This window comes from Amborella trichopoda, chromosome 11 (assembly GCF_054954075.1).
Source record: "Amborella trichopoda isolate Santa Cruz 75 chromosome 11, AtrichopodaSantaCruz75HAP2 v2.0, whole genome shotgun sequence".
Classification (NCBI taxonomy): Eukaryota; Viridiplantae; Streptophyta; class Magnoliopsida; order Amborellales; family Amborellaceae; genus Amborella; species Amborella trichopoda.
Window position 1 is genome coordinate 34,299,132 of NC_142346.1, and position 19,666 is coordinate 34,318,797.

The 19,666-nt window shown below is 35.0% G+C and overlaps 2 protein-coding genes across 12 annotated transcripts in view; both read left to right on the forward strand.

The window, feature by feature from the left end:
• The first annotated feature begins 1,831 nt into the window (after positions 1 to 1,831).
• On the forward strand, positions 1,832 to 6,187 carry LOC18436684 (forkhead-associated (FHA) domain-containing protein). The gene is made up of 6 exons (XM_020668766.2): positions 1,832 to 2,159; positions 2,697 to 2,887; positions 2,963 to 3,643; positions 3,753 to 3,912; positions 4,387 to 4,757; positions 5,644 to 6,187. Exons 1-6 carry the CDS (start codon positions 1,886 to 1,888, stop codon positions 5,905 to 5,907), a joined length of 1,941 nt encoding a protein of 646 aa, XP_020524425.1. The 5' UTR covers positions 1,832 to 1,885; the 3' UTR covers positions 5,908 to 6,187.
• Positions 6,188 to 12,052: 5,865 nt separating this feature from the next.
• Positions 12,053 to 19,666, forward strand: part of PPAN (PETER PAN-like protein) — a 36,746-nt gene continuing 29,132 nt past the window's right edge. For 5 of the 11 annotated variants that reach the window (XR_016044269.1, XR_016044270.1, XM_088851712.1 and 2 more), the window contains exons 1-3: positions 12,053 to 12,188; positions 16,893 to 17,053; positions 17,439 to 17,630. Coding sequence is in view for 2 of the 11 variants with exons in the window: in XM_088851712.1 (XP_088707838.1) it covers positions 17,036 to 17,053; positions 17,439 to 17,630 (210 nt within the window). In the remaining 9 variants the exon portion in view is untranslated. Of the gene's footprint in view, positions 12,189 to 16,855; positions 17,054 to 17,438; positions 17,631 to 19,666 lie in introns of those variants that run through there. The other 6 variants (XR_016044271.1, XR_016044272.1, XM_088851714.1 and 3 more) reach the window with 2 other exon arrangements.

The following is a 19,666-nucleotide window of genomic DNA, read 5'->3' on the forward strand; positions in this document are numbered from 1 at the left end:
ATCTTGAAGTCAAGATGATCAATTTGAAGATATTTGGGCATCAAAACAACCACTTCTAGTGAAAGTTTTGAGGTAGGCTCAAATTTGATTGTTTAGAGCCTCGGCTCTATATAAACTTTTCCCTATATATAATTAAGAATGGAAGCCTTTTAAGTTTATAATTAAGAATGGAAACCTTTAACTTTTTCCTATATATATAAAAATTTGAGCCTACCTCAAAAATTTCACTAGAAGTTGATATAGAGCCCATGTTCTAAACAATCAAATTAGTACCCACCTCAAAAATTTCACTGGAAGAGGTTGTTTTGATACCCAAATATTGTCAAATTGATCATCTTGACATCAAGATGCATGGACAAGAGAAAAAATGGATTTCAAGTTTTGGAAATAGTGCATCTTGTAACGCATTTTTTTACTGTTAATTTTCAAAATTTTCAAGTTTTCATAGATCTACTCGATTTACACTATTTTTTAAGATTTGGATTTTATAATTAAAGATGAAAATATATTTGAAATAACACAAAGATTTCCAATATTTACACCACATTTTTCAACAATATTTGAAGGTATGCTTTACTTTGATTGCTTAGAGCCGGCCGTATACAAACCGAACCTTTTAAGAAAGGAAAAAGTTTACATATAATCGAGGCTCTAAACAATCAAATTTGAGCCTACATCAAAATTTCATTAGAAGAGGTTGTTTTGATGCCCAAATATCTTCAAGTCGATCATCTCGACATCAAGATGCATGAACATAGTCTTTTTTTTTCTTTAGGAATTTGTAGAACCATTTTTTTCTCTGCAAAATACCTACATGGTGGTGAGTAATCTGTATACAATATATAAATTAAGAAAAAAAAAAAAAAAAAAGTTCGAATTTGTTCCAATTTTGCTATGTATTTATTTGAAAATAAAATATTGGAGAGAAATTTTTAGGATTTTGTGAAAAAAATGTGTCCCTTGGTTTTGATTTCGCAGAGTGCGGGAGGAGAGAGGTAGCACTAATATTAGCTTCGGTTTGAAGCTTTTCAAAGCATTACAGTACTAAGAATGTCGTGAAGAATATATTTATGTATCACGATAATTAAAGTACCGTAATATTCTTTACGGTATTTAAATTACCGTAATATTTATTATGGTACTCGAAGTACCATAATGTATATATATTCAAAATGTATGATGATAGAAAGACTACCGTAAAAGGTATTTCCATCTAAAAAATCTCAAAAATTGGAAAAAAGGGTGTGGACGAGGTTTTAAGAAGTTTGGGGTTTTTTACGATTTTTTAAAAATTAAAGTATATTAGCGATAATTTCCTATAAAATTTTAAACTTAAAAAAATATTTAAAATTAAGTAGATCCATAAACATATAAATATCTGAAAAATGGACGGTTTGGATATTATGTATAAGATGCACTATTTCTTTGACTCAAAATCTTTTTTTTTTCATTATTCATACATCTTGATGTCGAGATGATCAACTAGAGGGTTTTTCAACATTAAAACAACGTTTTCCGATGAATTTTTGAGGTGCATGTTTAGTTCTACATTTTAAGGTTGCAACCTTATTTAAACTTTTTCCCTCTTAAAAATAAAGTGGTATTCGGATAAGTTTCTCTTAATAATTCGTTCATAGGTTCATTAAAGTAGAGGGGTATTCTCGGTCATTTTGCGCCCTAATATATCCTAGAAGCCGTTTCTCCCATGTCTATTTCTGGCTAAAAGTAGACGTTGCATATCAAACGGTCACAGTTTTCGACATTTCAAATTTCAAAAACCCCTGTTCCTGCATTCCATTTCCTACACCATTTCCGGATTAAAACCCTAGAGAGAGAAAGGGAGAGCTGAATGGCTTCCACTAAATAGAAAGAAGAGAGGGGAGAGATGAAGATTCCTGTTCTCACTGTGCTTAAGAATGGAACCATCCTTAAACACATCTATCTGCAAAATCCCGACCCTGAAGAACCTGAATCCAGCCCAGAATCATGTGAAATCGATGAATTTTCTGGCAAGAAAGAGAATGAGGAGGAGGTGCTAATGGTTGGAAGGCATCCTGATTGCCATGTTGTTCTGGACCATCCAAGCATCAGCAGATATCACCTTCGGATTCAGTTGCAGAACCGATGCCTGAAATTCATTGTCACTGATTTATCATCAGGTACTACTTTTTTTTTTTTTCTGGTTTTTGGGTTTCTCTTGTAGTTGCTACATTTAATTCATTGGTTGGTACCAGCGTTTAGAAGCCCTTCCCAAGACGAGTTGCTCAGCCGAATCAGAGTGGACTCTCCCGTAAAGGGCCAAAAAGCCCTAGAAAAATGAAAAAATAAAAAAATTCAAATATGATTAGAAAGTAAAAAATGGAATTTAAAAAATTGTTTGAGAGTTTTGGGCATTTACAGAAATCCAAAAAAAAAGAAAATATAAAAATAGGGATCATGGTAAAAAGCACTCAGCAATCTATGTCAAAAATAACCAAATCATATGCAATAAATCTATATGACATACCCATATTTTCTACAATTGTTTTGGATTTTTTTGAATTTTTTTATCTACCCTGAGTTGTACATACATTCTTTATGAAGTTTTTTTCAAGTATTTTTCTGGTTTTTGGGTCTTCCGTTGCTTTTGGCATTTCTTTTATGGGAATCTGATTTTCCTGGACATTTGGGGTTTTCGTGTCTTCTGGTGTGCGCAGTGCATGGAACTTGGGTTTCAGGGCAAAAGATTGTCTCACAAGTTGCAGTGGATCTTCAAGAGGGCGATACTTTAAGGCTTGGAGCTTCAACTAGGATCTATAAACTCAGATGGGTTGCAATGGATTCGGCATTTGATTTTGAAAACACCAATTTCTCAGCTGTTTCCCAAGAACAGGACATGTATCATCAGGTAGTTCAATGTGAATTTCCTTTTCTCCAGAAGTACCATATGAGGCATTTTCACGGCAAATCTTTGATTGTTCAGGAACAGGAGAACTATCAGTCACCATCAGTGAAGAAACCAGAGGATCCATGGGCTACAGATGAGCCATCTGCACCCCCATTGCCAGATTCTGCAAACTTTGAGTCTCTAGATGAAGCTTTTACTGCCATTGAAGTCCTTGCTGACAAAGAAAACCAAGGCCCACTGGGTAAAAGATCTCAAAAGAGGGAACCATCAAGTCTCTGGTCTAGAAGATACAAATCCACAAACTTCCTTAGTTTGAACACAGAGAATGTGATCAATGAGAGCTTTGGATCAGGATTGAATTCTAATTTCAATGGTGATTCAGAGGTTCTTAAAGAGAATTATTTTGCTGGGGCTACAAATAATGGAATGATGTATCCAGAATATCAGGGATCATCATTATCCAAAGCAATTTCGAAGCGTTTGAGTGAGGAAGGAGAAGAAATGTATGTTTCTGATAAAGAGAACATGACCCCAAGATCTTCAACAGGTAAGTTAAGGCCAAAGAAGAAATCCACCTCTGAAAACTCCTCGAGACTTAAACAAGGGAGGATTTCTCAGAAAAATATTGCAGAAAGGATCCCCTTTCAGTCTTTGCCTAAAGGCTCTGGTAGCAACATCAACCAGTCAGCTCCTCCTCTCTCTACTACTTCTAGGAACAGCAATGTTCTCGCTGAGAGAAAAGAGAGCTCATCTGCTGTAAGCCTCTCTCTCTCTCTCTCTCTCTCTCTCTGATAGGCCTTTTCATGTTCAGTGATTATACACTATGTCTGCTTTGTTTAGCTAATAGGTTAAAAAACTGTCGCAGAATCAAACTGTGGATCAACGTGATGAAAAGGCAGCAGGAGAGGTCAAGAAGAAATGGCACATGGTGGTGGACTCAAGTTCTCTTATTAATGATGAATCTCGGAGATCACTGAAACTCTTAGAGGGTCTCAAAGGAACCCATCTCATAATTCCGAGAATGGGTACTTTTCTAACCCATAATTCTATATTGCCATTAATTCCCCTTTAATTTTTTCGAATAACACTGTTTCAGTGAAGGCTGCTCAGCAAGCCATAGTCCTAGTATGCAACTTCTATGTATTTCTCTTGTCCTGTTATCAGCACTGCTACAATATTCTCAAAAAAAAAATTTGTCCTGCTATAATGCCCTCGTTTTCTGTTAAGGACGCTAATCCAACCAAAGAATGGTAGTAATCTAACTTAAGAATGAGTACTAATCTAACCCATTTCTGTGGATATATTCTTTCCTGTTATGGGTACTAATTTAATCCATGATTGTAACTATGTCAATATAAACCAATGCTATAATCTTTTCTACTCGAGATTGGTCTTACATTAATTCTAATTTAGCCATTGATAGTTGTGTCCTATCATTGTTTTTATACTCTGAATTTCTCTACTCCTATTGATGGGTTCTCCTTGTACTTTGTGTTCAGTTATAAGGGAGCTAGATTGTTTGAAACGTCGGGGAAATGGCCTCAGGTTTAGGAAGGAGAATGATGCTTCTTTGGCTCTGCAATGGATAGAGGAATGCATGGTAAAGATGAGATGGTGGATTCATGTGCAAAGCTCAGCAGAAAGCATGCCTGTAGCTGTAACACCACCAGCTTCTCCACGAACGAAGTTGAGTGATGGAAGCAACGAGACTGGTGATCCTCTGATACGAGGGAGCCTGATGGAAATAATTTCACCAACCGCTGAGGATCACATCCTCGAATGTGCCCTTCTCTTCAAAAAATTGGCTAGTGATGGACAACTCGTCCTCCTAACAACTGATGTGACTCTGAAAATCAAGGCCATGGCAGAGGTAATAATAGATGTCTCTCTTTCCTCCTCTTTCTATAGGTTCCATGTACGAAGTGTGGTACTTTTACACCATTACCTTTTTTATATGAACTGGGTTAAGGCACTGGTTTTTTGTTGTATTAGTGTTCAAATTTTGCCGATCATTACATGTACATATAGATACCATGCTTAGTTGGGTTAGATTAGGTTGGTTTAGCTTTTGAATTTTAGCATAATTCATAAATTTGAATCCTTTTTTTTTTTCATTTTCCCTATAGATGATTCCCTTGTTGTTATTGTTAGTAACTTAATCTGGGAGACAGCAAAGGAGTTTTGCAAGGATCTTTCCTTTTTATAGATAACACCGGGTTTAGGCCATTTTATTGTTCACTTTTTAGAAATCCTTGTGCTTATAGTTTTCATTTTCGCTCCTGAATTTGAAATTGTGTATAACTGGACTACAAATTGCAGTGGATTTTGCTACCAAGGCTCATTTTAGCATCTTGGTCTGTGAGTCTCTCTCTCAGTTTTTTTATTTTTTATTTTTTTTCTCTCATGTTTTTTCTTAGATAAAACTGCATCAAAAATGCGATTTTAGGCTATTTTAGAGTTCAAACATGCAAATTTTGGTTCACATAAGCCACCATAGTATGCTATTCTTAGGCTATTTTGGTTTCTGAATTAAAACAGTTATGTATAATTATAAATTGAAGGAGTGTTCTCTTTCATTCTGAAGCTCATTTTGGCCCCTCTGAATCTTGTTTTACAAAGACCACTATGCTAATAGGTTGTTCCACCTCCTTAATTTTGAGAATCATGTCCCGTTGACTATGAATCGAAGTGTGTTTTTTATTCTAGCGCCTGTTTTAGTGTCTGAAATTGACCATGTGTTTCTTGATTTTGTTCAGGGATTGATCTGTGAGACAGCAAAGGACTTCTGTGAAAGTCTGGTGAGCCCATATTCAGAGAGGTTCTTATGGGCAGAGAGCACTCCAAGAGGGCCAACCTGGGATAGTTTGGATGATATATGCATCAAGGAAAACATGAGGAAAGGGGAGGATGGATTGAAGAAGAAGGCTACAGAGGGTGCAAAGGGTCTCAAGCTCATATTGCTTCATAACTCGTCTCATTATGGACAGCACCTCAACCTTCTCAATTCAGTCAAGTCCTAATGCTCTCTCATACTGCTCCATAACTCTTCACATTATGGGCAGTATATTTCTCTCTCTCTCTCTCTCTCTCTCTCTCCAAATTCTCAAGGTTCTGGCCTGAGGAGCCAAACCCTTGTGTGAAATAAGTTCTGTCGTTGTTATTGTTTCTTATATTGAAGTGTTTTCTTTTGTGTTTTTTAGAATATGAGTAGACAGTGGTATTTTGCTTTTGCTTCTCTCGAACTGGACAAAAGCTTCGTGTCTTTTTTCATCTAAAGACTATTCATCGTCATTATCAAAACTTGTTCTCAACTAATTGGGCTCGGCTATACGAATCCTGATCCGCTATTTTGTTATATTAAGGGTCATACCTTCAATGAAATCATAAGTTCTTATATATTTTCTCACTACTTCCAACCGTGTCTTTCTGGGCTTACTCCTTGTCCTTTAAGGCCATTCCACTTGAACTAACTCACACCTCCTAACATATGTTGTAATGGGTTTGTGCCACACAAGGCTAGCCCACCAAAGTCTATTATCTCATCTTGTCACTTATTGATGCCACACTTAAATTTTCCGAATGTATTAATTTCAAATTCTATTCATTCTTGTCTTGTCACTAATCCATCTCAACATCATTATCTCCGCTACACTCTTACTATGGGTATATTATTTTTTGATTGCCCAACATTCTACCCCATAAAGTAAAGTTGTTATCAAAGCTTTGCTATAAAACTTACCTTTTAACTTCATTTCATCTAAAGACTAGTATATATGCTTGATGATAACCAAATTTATATATAGTGAAGGAATTTCAAATGAAAAGTGTATAAATAGAAAACAAAAAACGACTAAAATGGCAAAAAATAAATTCATCCTCATTTCTCAAAATCTTATATGTATGCGTGTGTGCATGTATATGTCGTGTGTAGACATAGATACATGCATATCCTACTTGGCAAACACACAAAAAGTACAAGCTTATCGACGCTGCACACATCATGGATACATGGAGAACATTACATCCATCCACCAATATGTCAGTGAGTTTCCAATTCTAGCATCGACATGTCCCACTTTGGTGTTCATCTTATGCAATTGCTTGCACTGAAAGATCAGGTGTCTATCCATGTCAATGTTTTTCTTTTCTCAAATCATTTCTCATTATATTCTAGGAAATGTTCCCATGCACCATGTACATAATAATTTTCTGCATGTGCAGCCCAGATTTTGGTGGGTCATAACCAATGTTCGCATAATCGAACCGGAACGGTTAACCGAACATGGCCCAAAAGCGATTTAACTGGCCTGACCGGTAAAACGGCCGATTCAACCACTCTAATCGGCAAGTCCCGTACGATAAAAAAAAGTGTTAAAAAAATAAAAAAGGTACATAAATAAAATCTATTAAAGTATGAAAAGCATATAAAGAATGTGATTAAAGCAAAACACACTCAAATGAATTTGAAAATTAATGAAAAAAATAAATTTTAATGAATCAATTGTGCCTAGGGGTATTTTTAAAATTTTCTGAAAAAGATGAGAAAATATAAAAACCAAAAAAAAATTTATTCATTACCATAATGTAAAGAATATTAAAATAATGTTAAAAAAATTGCCTTGACCAATTCTTTTCTTTAAAAGAAAATGAAGAAAAACTTAAGTTATATATAATATAACCCATTCTTTTTGTCAACTAAGTACTAAATGTTGTATTGGTTGGTTGATCTAATAATAAAGGACTTGTTTCAAGTTCGATTTTTGTGGATAGTAAATTTTTTGAGTCAATGACGACATAAATTCAATTATAAGAAAAAATGCACATTTTTTTAATCAATGATGAAATGAATTCGATTACATTGGGATTCAAACCATGATTTACAACGCAACTTAACTATCAAAGCTAACCAATAAAACATTCTAACATATGTGATATAAATTTAAATTATTATTGTATATAAAGTTTAAAATATCGGTTGATTACCAAAACCACCCAAATGAATTCGAAATCTTAAGAGAAAAAACACAAAAAGATTCAAACCATGATTCACGTGCAACTTAACTATCAAAGCTAACCAATAAAACATTCTAACATATGTGATATAAACTTGAAGTATTATTATATGTAAAGTTTAAAATATCGGCACCAAAACCACCTAAAACCGGAACCGGCCACTGGCCGGTTCCAATCTAACCGGGCGGTTACCGATTAGATCGGTCGGTTTTGCAAACACCTGTGATAACCTAGACAGATGATCCAATCATCTTAATCTCCATATCAGATTGTCCAATCATCTTAACCTCCAAATGGAGCCCATCGTTTAGAACAGTGAAATTGATTTCCAGCGAAAGGTAGGTGCCCAAATACCCCCAACTCGGAGTATATATATTTAATTTAATTAATCTGTAATTTATTCAATCTTTGTCTAAAGGAAAAAGTTTATATAAGGTGACTTTAGAAGTAAGGTGCAAACTCAAAAACTTAATAGAAAATAGTGTTTTGAAGGTGGAAAACCTTCCAATTGATTATCTCGACCTCGAGATGTATGATATATATAAAAACAAGAATTCCAAATCCTAAAAAATAGTTGATCTTTGTAAAAAGTTATGTAGACCGTCTAATTTTAAGAATTTCAATTTGCACTCTTTATAAAATTTCAAATTTCATTATTAAGGTTGAACATGGATTTTCAAGCTTCCATAAGATTTCGGACACCAAAACTATATCTTCCAAAAAATTTAGATGTGCGTCTTACTTGTAAAGTATAAGGTGGTCACCCTAAACAAGCCTCGCCCTTGTCTCAAGCATTTATAACCATGGTTTCAAAACTCAACCAAGTCCGAGACTTGGGCTTGTTACTTAGACTTGCCCCTAGTAGAGATGAGTTCTTGTGTCCAAACTCACATTAAAAAAAAAAAATTTCATTTAAAGATTATAAACATAAATTTTTTTTTTGTAAAATCTCACTCTCTCTCTCTCTCTCTCTATAGACTTTAAATATATATATATATATATATATATATATATATATATATAAGCAGTTTTTTTTTTTTTTTTGTAGTTTTTCTTGTTGTGTGCCAGTTATTTGTATTTTATTTTAGATTTTTCTAAAATGTTTCCAGCTATTAATCTTTTTCTTCTTCTTTTTCTAAATCCATATTTTATATATTTTTATTGTATTTGATTTTTAATATTTTTTACGGTTTATTTTTATTTTTTTGTACTATTTTTCAGTTTTAATAATTTTAACCCTCTTCTGGTTTGTCCACTGCTTGGGCGAGTATTGAGTATTCGCCCTAGTTACTAAACTAGAGCAGAGCCTGATTTCGGAGCTCAAGCTGCGTAGATGAACCTCGACAATAATTGATTTTAATTGGTTTGTTTAGACTTTTTATGTTTTTATGAAATTTACTATTTTCTGTTTTTATAATTTCTCAGTTTTAGTCATTTTCTTATAAATTTTGAGGAAAATATATGTAAGGAGTTTTCTACCTTTTTATGCTTTCGAATTTTTTTTTGCATCTTTTATGTTCTTTTTATGTTGCTTATCTTTATTTTCTTGTTATGGGTTCTTACCAAAGTTTTAGTATTTTCCTCAAATTTGGCCTACTTGAACTCCCTTGTGTCACTCAACTTGCCTTAGGGCGAGTCCCAAATTTGTGTCCTGTATATTCTTTAACAAATATGTACCTTCTTTGTTTAAATTCTATAACACCTAAGTCCCATGCTTAATGACTTGATCAAATAACACGCCATTAGCCATTACCAATATTAAAAACAAATTACATATTTTTTGGATCCAAATCGTCGTATGCAAAAACTCCATTGTCAAGCATGCACTTTTTTTCGGTAGATTAGTGGGGATTACAGGCCTTACCTGTTTTGTTTTAGAAAGAGTCAATTTTTGAAAGTGTCATGAGAATGAAGACCGCGATCATCAATTGGTGCTCAATAAGTACTACCACTACAATCCCAACCCCAATTTCTATAGCCGCAGCAGGGTGTATCAACCCTTAACCAGCATGATGCATCAACCCTTAACCGTTGGATGTGGTGCTTAACATGGATTGTGGCGCTATTTCATTCTATTCCGGCCAAAATTTTGGTGAGAGTAGCATCCCAAAACATATTCGAGTTATATGCAAATAACATGGGTCTTGTGAAATCACCACCGTCCATAAATAATATTGGACGATAGATGCCACCTTATATGGCACACTAGGATTTCTTATCCCTTAAAATGTAGTATTAGCAAGTCATAGAGTAAGAGAAAAACTATACACGGCCCTCTTGACACTAGTTTATACGTATGCCCACTTCTAATATTTTGTAAATCACACCCTAAATCTAAAGGAAAAAGTTTATATAAAGATGCAACTTTATAATGTAGAACTACTGATGCACTTCAAAAATCCATCGAAAAAGGTAGTTTTAATGTTGAAAAACCCTTTGATTGATCATCTTGACATCGAGATGTATGAACATGAAAAATAAAAAGATTTTAAGTCTCAGAAATAGTACATTTTACAACATATTATCTACACCGTCCATTTTCAAGATTTTCATATATTTATAGATATACTCGATTTTAACTATTGTTGAAATTTTAAATTTTATAATTAGATATAAAAATAGATTTTGAGATAATCCTAAGAACATTTTACATCAAATTTACTTGATTTTAACCATTTTTTAAAATTAAAATTTTATAATTAGATATAAAACTAGATTTTGAGATAATACCTAATAATACTTTACATCAAATTTATATACCATGATCAAATTTGAAGGTGAACTTTACCTCCAACTGCACGCTAATCTAAAACTATGTATTCTTGCAACCATCTCAAAGTTAAAAAGTAAAGTATTTCATGACAAAAATACTCTCATTTCAACGCACACTTCTCTTTCTTATTATGCTCTTAGTTTATCTCTCTAAGCAGGTCTAACACATTGTCAGACCGACAAAATTTAAACATAGAAATTAGTCTAGCACATTCTGTGTTGGATCAACATAATTTCAATAAAAATCGGTCTAGCATATTTTTGTGTTGGACTTGTACAATTTTAATATCAGAAGCTGATCCAACATATTTTGTGTCCATCTAGTATATTTTTTTAGGAGCTAACCGACATATTTTGAAGATTAGAAGTCCATCCAATAAGGGATGGGGTTGGATCATGGTGGTAGCATCTTCAGACTCAGTTACCACATCGTGGTATCTATTCGTACCGCTGACACCTCCAATTAACACTTTCAAAATATAATTCCCTAATCTATTAACCAAAAAAAAATCCATCCGATACAATTTTTGAATGGAAAATAAATAATGGCAGTGTTAAGAGCTTGGTGTTTTAAGTGCGTGTTTGATAACAGAAAGTTGCTTTTTGGAAGTTAGAACTTACATATTACTGTTCGTCTATAAAAAAAAAGAAGGAAAATATGATATTATTATCTATTTTTAATTTTTATATATCTTCAGATCCAAAAATTGAAAATATTACTTGTAAGCAAAATGATTCCATCTTTTCTATCTTCCAGCCCCTTAAACTCTTTTGATCATGTATTATTGACCTCAATAACTAATGAAATGACTCTATATCTCTCTCTCACGGCATCATCTCTCTCTTTCTCAAAACTTCCTCTCTCTCTAAAACCCAAACTCTATTTTTCTCTCATATCATGGTCTCTTTCTCTCAAAATTCCATATCTCTCCGTAAAACTCAAATTCCATCTTTTTATCTCTCTAAAATTCCATCTTATCTAAGACCCAAACTCCATCTCTTTTTCACACATAAAAAGGTGTGCTCGTATTCGAGCTCAAGCTAAACCCTTTGACCGGTAAACTCACCAAGAAGTAAAAAAAAAGATAGAGTTTTAGAGAGAGATAGAGTTTGAACATGATGCCATTTTATGTTTGTTTGGATAAAAAATCTATCAGATAAAACAAGAATAAAGATATGTTTTTTTTACGGTAATATTTTCAATTTTTAGGTCTTACATTATATGAAAGTTAACAATAGAGAAATATTTACCTAACAAACACACAATAAACTAAATAAAGATATTACTCGTCACGGTTCGTGTCCCAAGCGTTTAAAAAAGTTCCGACTAAAAGGTGTCAAAACTTCCCCCGATAAAATTGTGCCCTAGGTTTACTCAGCGTCCCTTTGCAATTAGCCGCTCAGCAAAACAGCAGCTACACTGTGAAAGTTTTCTCTCGCTCTCTCTTCCCAGTAAAGGCAACCTCTCGCCCAATTCTATTCGCGGCCTTGCAACCTCAACAAGTACATCCAATCAGTGAGTTCTTTGTTGATTTTGCATTTTTTTCTTCTTTTTTCTTGCTAATTTTGGACTTCTCTATTAGCAACATTGTTCTCATTTTTTGGAGGAAGCCCTACAAAACCATTTATAGGGTTAAATCTACTTATTTTGTATAATTTCCTATGTTGAATGTAGTATTATATTGGTTTAATAGTTTCCTATGTTGTAAATCGAGTTCTAAGGCAATGTAAAAGCTTTATTTCGTGATTTTTCTATGTTGTAAATCTAGATTCAGGGTTAACTGATTGTTTTGAGTGCTTGACATCAAGTTCCCCGACAATCTATCCGTATTAGAGTGCTTGTTGGTTGTCTGCATGATAAGAATATGGATGCACAATCATTTGATATTTTGGACTCTTCTTGGAATCAGTATGCTTCATTCCAGACTGCTGTAATTTTGATTAGCTTGATTCACTGTGAGATTGCTACATTAGTATCACCCTAGTTAATGCAAACCTTAAAATTTGTTTTATTGTTTTTATTATGGAAACAATCCCAAAAAAAATTGAAAAAATTGAATTAGAGCTCGAAGAATTCTCAACCCTCAAACTCAATTCTGGAAAAATGCAAAAGATTTAAATCTTGTGGAGCTCCAAATCGAATATTATTTAGAGGAGCCAATCCAAAAATCGTTTATTTGAAAAAGAGGATTAGAAAAAAAAAGACATACTTGGTTCAGATTTCAGATTAGCTTGGGTAATCTGTCAAAAAAGTAGTTTTGATTAGCTTGGGTAATTCATATTTTCCTGTATCTCTCTCCTCTACCTCTTCTCCTACTTGCTTGGTTCAAATCTCCACAAAAAACCGTATTCTCTTCTCCTAAACTCATTCTCCAATTCAACTACATATTATTTTGGTAATGGGGTAAGGTTGGATCTCCTTACTCTTCACCAATCTGGACCCTTTATGGACTTTGAACACCACCACTCTGATCCTTCACTCCCAAACCTATCAGACTATGAGACCACCATCCCCAAGCACATGGACAATTGTCCATGCCATGATACCAAGAGAGAGAGAAGAAATTTGACACCCATATGCTATTTTTCAGAGACTATTCACATCAAATGAGTATTATTGGTTTTAGTTTTCTAGGACTTCTGTCAAGAAACTTTAGTTTTGGACTGGTCATAGTCAAATTTGGTAATTGGAAGGTGGTTTCGGGTTCATAATGAATGAGGATTTGGTTTCAGTGCTCTTATTGAACACTGATTTCTGAAGTGATGAACTTTACTTTCATGGCTAATTAAAATGTTGTTTGTCGTTTTTTCTATATTTCTGTTTAACTAATGCATGTCACATCCTTATTTGAGAAATTACTCGGATGTCGTTTGGATGACAATTCAATTTATCCATTAACCTTTTCAATGCCCTTTAGAGAATTATTGCTGAGTTATTGAGAAGGTTTTCTTCATTATGCTGCAAATTGTGGCAATACTCTATCATGAATATTAGCATCCTATCTGTTATTTACTGTAAGGATCTTCAGCTGTATTTGGTTTGAAAGAAACAATAAGATTGGCTGCAATGATTATGATGGCATCACATAGTTAGCATGATTTAGTCATTGAGGGGAAGGTGAAGTTATCAGGTGAGATGTTTTCATGCAATATGTAGGTGTCGAGAGAGAGAGCATTAGCTGGGGATGGACTTGATGACAATATTCTGATTATGACATTCATATGGGATGACTCATAATGGAAGACATTGCTTTAACCGCAGATGAGACCTTGGGTCTCTTCTTATATGAGATATTTTTCCTTCTTCTGATACTTATCTATAGCTATGCTCTCTAGTCTATTCATTGCCCATGTAGCTCCATACTGATTGTGTCTACCTGCCATATTCTATGCACCTTTTGCTTGGGATTTTATGAATGTGAATGTGAATTTGAATTATAGACAACTTGAACTTAGAGAAACCTATACTTGAAGAATAGGTCCTTACTAATTATCTTGCTTTCTTTTATAGGATTTGATTAGATTTCTGATATTATGCTCTCTTTTGTTATGCTTTATTTATGGTTCAAGAGTACAAGGTGCTTATTTTTCTGGTTGAGCATGTACACTTCCAACATTGTCTTTTTTTGCATCCTTGGGAACCTTTTGTGTGCTAAATGCTAAACAGTTCAGCATGTTGAATTGTGGTCAATGCATTCTTATTTTGATCTTTTATATTGAATTCTATGATGGTTTTACTTTGTACAGTTTTGGCATATTCAACGCATTGAATTTCCTTAAGCTCTATATGACAATTTTTTGCGTTGTTTCTCTCTAAAGTGTGTAGACGATATAGATCTGCATTCTCGTTGTTGTAGAACTTGGTTACTGGATTGTACTTTGAGCTTCCAATGATTACTAAAATTCATTGTGGTACTTTGTTCTGGCTTTCTCTGCATTTTCTCTATTTATGTTTGAGCTATAATGCTTTGTACTTTTGATTATTTATTTATTCTTAATATTTAGTGCCTTCTAGTTTAAAGAAATCAACCTAACGAGGCTTTATTATAACTGCTAAAGATTATCATAACAATATGAGCCAGTGGAACCCTGTAGAGGACGCCCAAGAACTTCTTTAACTTCCTAGGAAGTTAAAACCAGGAACTTCTTTAACTTCCCAGGAGGTTATCAAACGCAGAGACCATGAACTTCTTACAGTAACTTATATCTTCCCAGCAAGGAGGAACTTCCAATTTACAGTTCATGAACTTGCTTCCAGTTATCAAATAGGCCCTAAGGGCGTGTTTGATAACAAGAAGTTGCTTCCCAGAAGTTAGAACTTACCTATTACTGTTCATCTTATGTGTTTGATAGAAAACAGTAAGATAAGTAAAAGAACTTCCACTTACTGTTCATGTTCCCAACTTTGTATGTAAAAAAAGTTCCGTCAAAAAGGTCAGAACTTCAAAATGGAAGTTTATATCTAAACTTCCCCCCGATAAAAAAAAGTGTGCCCTAAAAACTTCTCTTTGCACCGCCGCAAAGCCAGACCCCTCTCTTTGCACTCAGCTGTTCAGCCAGACCCCTCTCTTCGCACTCAATCGCTCAGCCTGAGCCATCTCTTCATTGTCCAAGAAGGCGGAGGAGCAAGCAAAGAGCTCTGATCCTGTGTTCATCTTTCTTGAGGTATGCTATTGAGCTCTGATTTTGTGGGTATTCATAAATAACGCCCGGTTCTTGTTGGATGTTGGTATATTGATCTTTCCTGATGATTTGGAGGGTTCACATCAATAACATGAGATCAAAATTTCGTCTGTATTAACTGTTGATGTTGGGGTTCTCACGAAAAATCGCTGTGGTGTAAAATTTTGGCTGAGTATTTGCTTTTTGTGTGTCAATTGCGGGTATTGTTTGAGATTTTGGTTGTTGGAGAGTAGAGGGAGTCTGATTACTTTGAAAGGTCAGGAAATTAGTACTCTCTCTCTCTCTCTCTCTCTGAGATAGTTGGGCTGTAGGTTCCTTCCTAGATGTGGATTCCCCATATACGCTTTTTTCTTGTGATGGAGACTCTGATGTTCTTGTTTGAAGGAGAAGTTGCACGGATTATTCGAGTCCTGTAATTTGAAATAAGATTGTCTTCTAGTGTCAGTCATGCTCCTAAACTGATGTATCTAAAGACTTCTGGAAGAATATCATCAGTCTATCGTAGTGATGTATTTTCATCATGACTGATATTTAATTTGACTGCCAAAAACTTAATAATTGATGTTCGGGCATCCCATTTTTTTCATAGTTTGTTACACACTAGAAACTGTTAGAAAAGCACCATCTTCTATGGTTTTGTAATGCACTGGTCTCCACTGATGGTTCAAGAATCTATGCATATTCAGATTGCATTATTAGTTGCTAAGTTGCTAGTGCTATGATGCATACATCCTACATATGCAGCATTACTTTGGAGTTGCCTTACCTAAAATTTATGTTGCTTTAATAGCTTACAAAAATTTCACGAAAATATGTATTTAATTGTTCCATTTGTAATTCAAAATCTTTATATGTTTTCTCACAATCACTAGCTATTTAGAATTCAAGGTTCCTACATGTTGAATTCTTGGCATCAATTGTGGCTACTTTTGTGGCCTCTATTTGTTAGATTGATGCTAGATTTTTGTTCTCATCGCATAAATGCTTGCACCAATTTTTCTGCATATTCAGTTTAATGTTGCTTTAACTTGAATTCATATGGGATGGCTCATAATGGAAGACATTGCTTTAACTGCAGATGAGACCTTGGGTCTCTTCTTATATGAGATATTTCCTTCTTCTGATACTTAACTATTTCTATGCTCTCTAGTCTATTCATTGCCCATTTAGCTCCTTACTGATTATGTATACCTGCCATATTCTATGCTCCTTTTGCTTGGGTTCTTATGAATGTGAATTTGAATTATATACAACTTGAACTTAGAGAAACCTATGCTTGAAGAATTGGCCCTTACTAATTATCTTACTTTCTTTTATAGGATTTGATTAGATTTATGTTATTATGCTCTCTTTCGTTATGCTTTACTTATGTTTCAATAGTACAGGTTGTTAGAACTTACTTAATATTCCAGGAGGTTATCAAACACAGAAACCAGGAACTTCTTTAACTTTCCAGGAGGTTATCAAACACAGAAACCACGAACTTCTATCAACTTCCAATTTACAGCTCATGAACTTACTTCTAGTTATCAAACAGGCCCTAAGTGTTGGGGGTTAGTCAGGCGGAAGGGCGGCGGACGTGCCTGTAAATTGTGAACTTGGGGGTAATCTCTAATTTTCCTAGAACAAGAGCACAACTTTTGAAAACCCCGGACCTCGAAACCTTACTGCAACTCACCTATGGCCCGTCCCCCAAAGGTTAGCGTTTCTCTCTCTCTCCCTTCTTAGTGTCCTCTTTCCATGGGCGACTCTCTTTCTTTCTCTGTCTAAAGAGACCGTCCTCTATCTCTCCCCCTCTCTCTCCCTTATTTTTTCTCTCCAAGGATGATTCTCTCTCTCTTTTAAGAGGCCTTCCTCTCTCTCTATCTCTCTTGTGTTTCTATTGCAATACACTGTACTTCTATGGGCGACTCTGTTTCTCTCTCTGTCTAAAGAGACTGTCCTCTCTCTCCCGTAGTTTTTCTCTCCAAGGACGACTCTCTCTTTCAAGAGGCCTTCCTCTCTCTCTATCTCCCTTGTGTTTCTATTGCAATACAATGTACTGAGATATTTATTGATTTATTGATAATATGTCTGTGAAAAGGAGAGGAAGAAGAAGCGGAAGGTGCAAAGCAAGTCCACTGCAAAAGTGAAGCCTCGGAATGTGGATCATGTCACTGGTGATAATATCCCAAAGAGCTTCATTTTTTCAAGGGGCAAACTTCCATCTTCACTAAGAGGCTTGCAAATGGATCTTCGAAAGCTTATGCTTCCTCACACTGCTCTCAAATTGAGGGTAACTCTCTCATATGGTCACCTTTACTTAGTTTTTTTTGATCTCTTGTGGCTTTAATTTCAGATATTACAATTTTTTTAGTCTTATAAATATACTAACTTCAGTTGCTTATTGTATGTTGCAAATGGATGTGTAATTAAAGCATAGCTGAATTGCTCTGTGAATTTTTGAAAAGCTTGGATGGACTTGAAGGTTGTGTATTTTCCCTCTGGAAATGTTTTTCATTCTAGAAGGAAAGATAAAGAAAAGGTTGTCTCTTTCTCCTGTTGAGAAATTGTTTCTTTTCGAAGAAAACACAAAAATAAAAAAAGAAAAGAGAAAAGCAAAATCCTCAAAAAACACAGGGATTTTGGGCAACAATTCCTTAGAATGTTGGACGTTTTGTATGTCCTTGTGAGATCCCATTGACACCTTGTAAACATTTTGATATGGTTTGGGGTTGAATTCAACTTGTGGTGGCATAAAACGACTCTTGTGCTATAAAAGAAGATAATATGTGTAAATGAGTTTCATCATCATCATCATCATCATCATCGTTTCTTCAAAAAAATCATCATCATCATAGCCTTTTCCGAACTATTTGGGGTCGGCTATATGAATCCTGGTCCGCCACTTTACTTTATCAAGGGCCATACACTCAGTGAGGCCATAAGTCCCCGTATCTTTTTTCACTACTTCCAGTTATATCCTTTTGGGCCTACTCTTGGCCCTTTGTGAGCCTTCCACCTGGGCTAACTCACACCTCCACCTACATTTACTTTCTATTAACTTATCGTCTATTGGAGCCACACTTAAATTTTCCTGAATCTATTCATTTCAATTTCTATCCCTTCTTGTGTTGGCACTCATCGATCTCGACATCTTCAATTCAGCTACACTCATGTTATGGGTATGTTGTTTCTTGACCGCCTAACATTTCAAATTCTATCCCTTTTTGTCTTGCCACTCATCCATCTTGACATCCTCAACTAAGCTACACTCATGCTATGGGTATGTTGTTTCTTGACCCCCCAACATTTCGTCCATAAAGCAAAGCTGGTCTCACAACTATCCTATAGAACTTGCCGTTCAACTTCATAGGTATGTGGCGATCACATAAATGTCCAGTTGCACATCTCCACTTTGCCCACCATGTTCTAATTCTATGTGTGACATCTTCCTCAATCTCTCAATTTTTCTAAATTATCGTCCCAAGACATCGAAAGTGCGTTTTTTTGTTATTTCTTGGTCATCAATCTTCACTAATTCCTCATATATACTCTTGTTATTACTAAACTTGCCTTCCATGTACTCTGTCTTAGTCAGGTTAATTTAAAACCTTTAAATTCTAGAGTATCCCTCCAAAGTCCTAACTTTGTGTTGACGCCGCGTCGGGTCTCATCGATCAAAACTATGTCGTCCTCGAATAACATAAACCACGATACTTCATCTTGTGAGTGCCTCGTTAAATCGTCCATAACTAAGACAAATAGGCATGGGCTCAATTCTGACTATTGATGTGGACCTATTATCACTGAAAACTCACTCATCTCTCCAGTAGTTGTTCGCACACTAGTTAGCGCTCCCTCGTACATATCTCTCACCAAGTCGATGTCGTATCTAGAGACTCTTTTCTTTTCAAACATCCACCAAATTAAATATTGAGGTACTCTATCATAAGCTTTCTCTAAATCAATAAAGACCATGTGGAGGTTCTTTTCCTTTGCCTTAAACTTCTCAATCAGTTGCCTAAGTAGGAAAATAGCCTCAATTGTTGACCATGTGTAATTGAGTTTAATAGCTCTATATTAGGGTTCACACACTCTTCATTTTGAGTCGTCAATGATACAGTAAGGATGGGGTTTCTAGACTTTCCATTCACTATCTTATCTCAAATTTTTTGTAAGGGTTCATTTCGAGTTGGGTACATAAAGTGGATGTCATTTATGGGGACAGCTGGGGCATTCACACTCCACTTAGGCACCTTACTCCACGGTGTAGATGACTTAAGGAGTCATAAAAAAGAAAAAATAAAAAATGAAATGAATGAGCTTAGT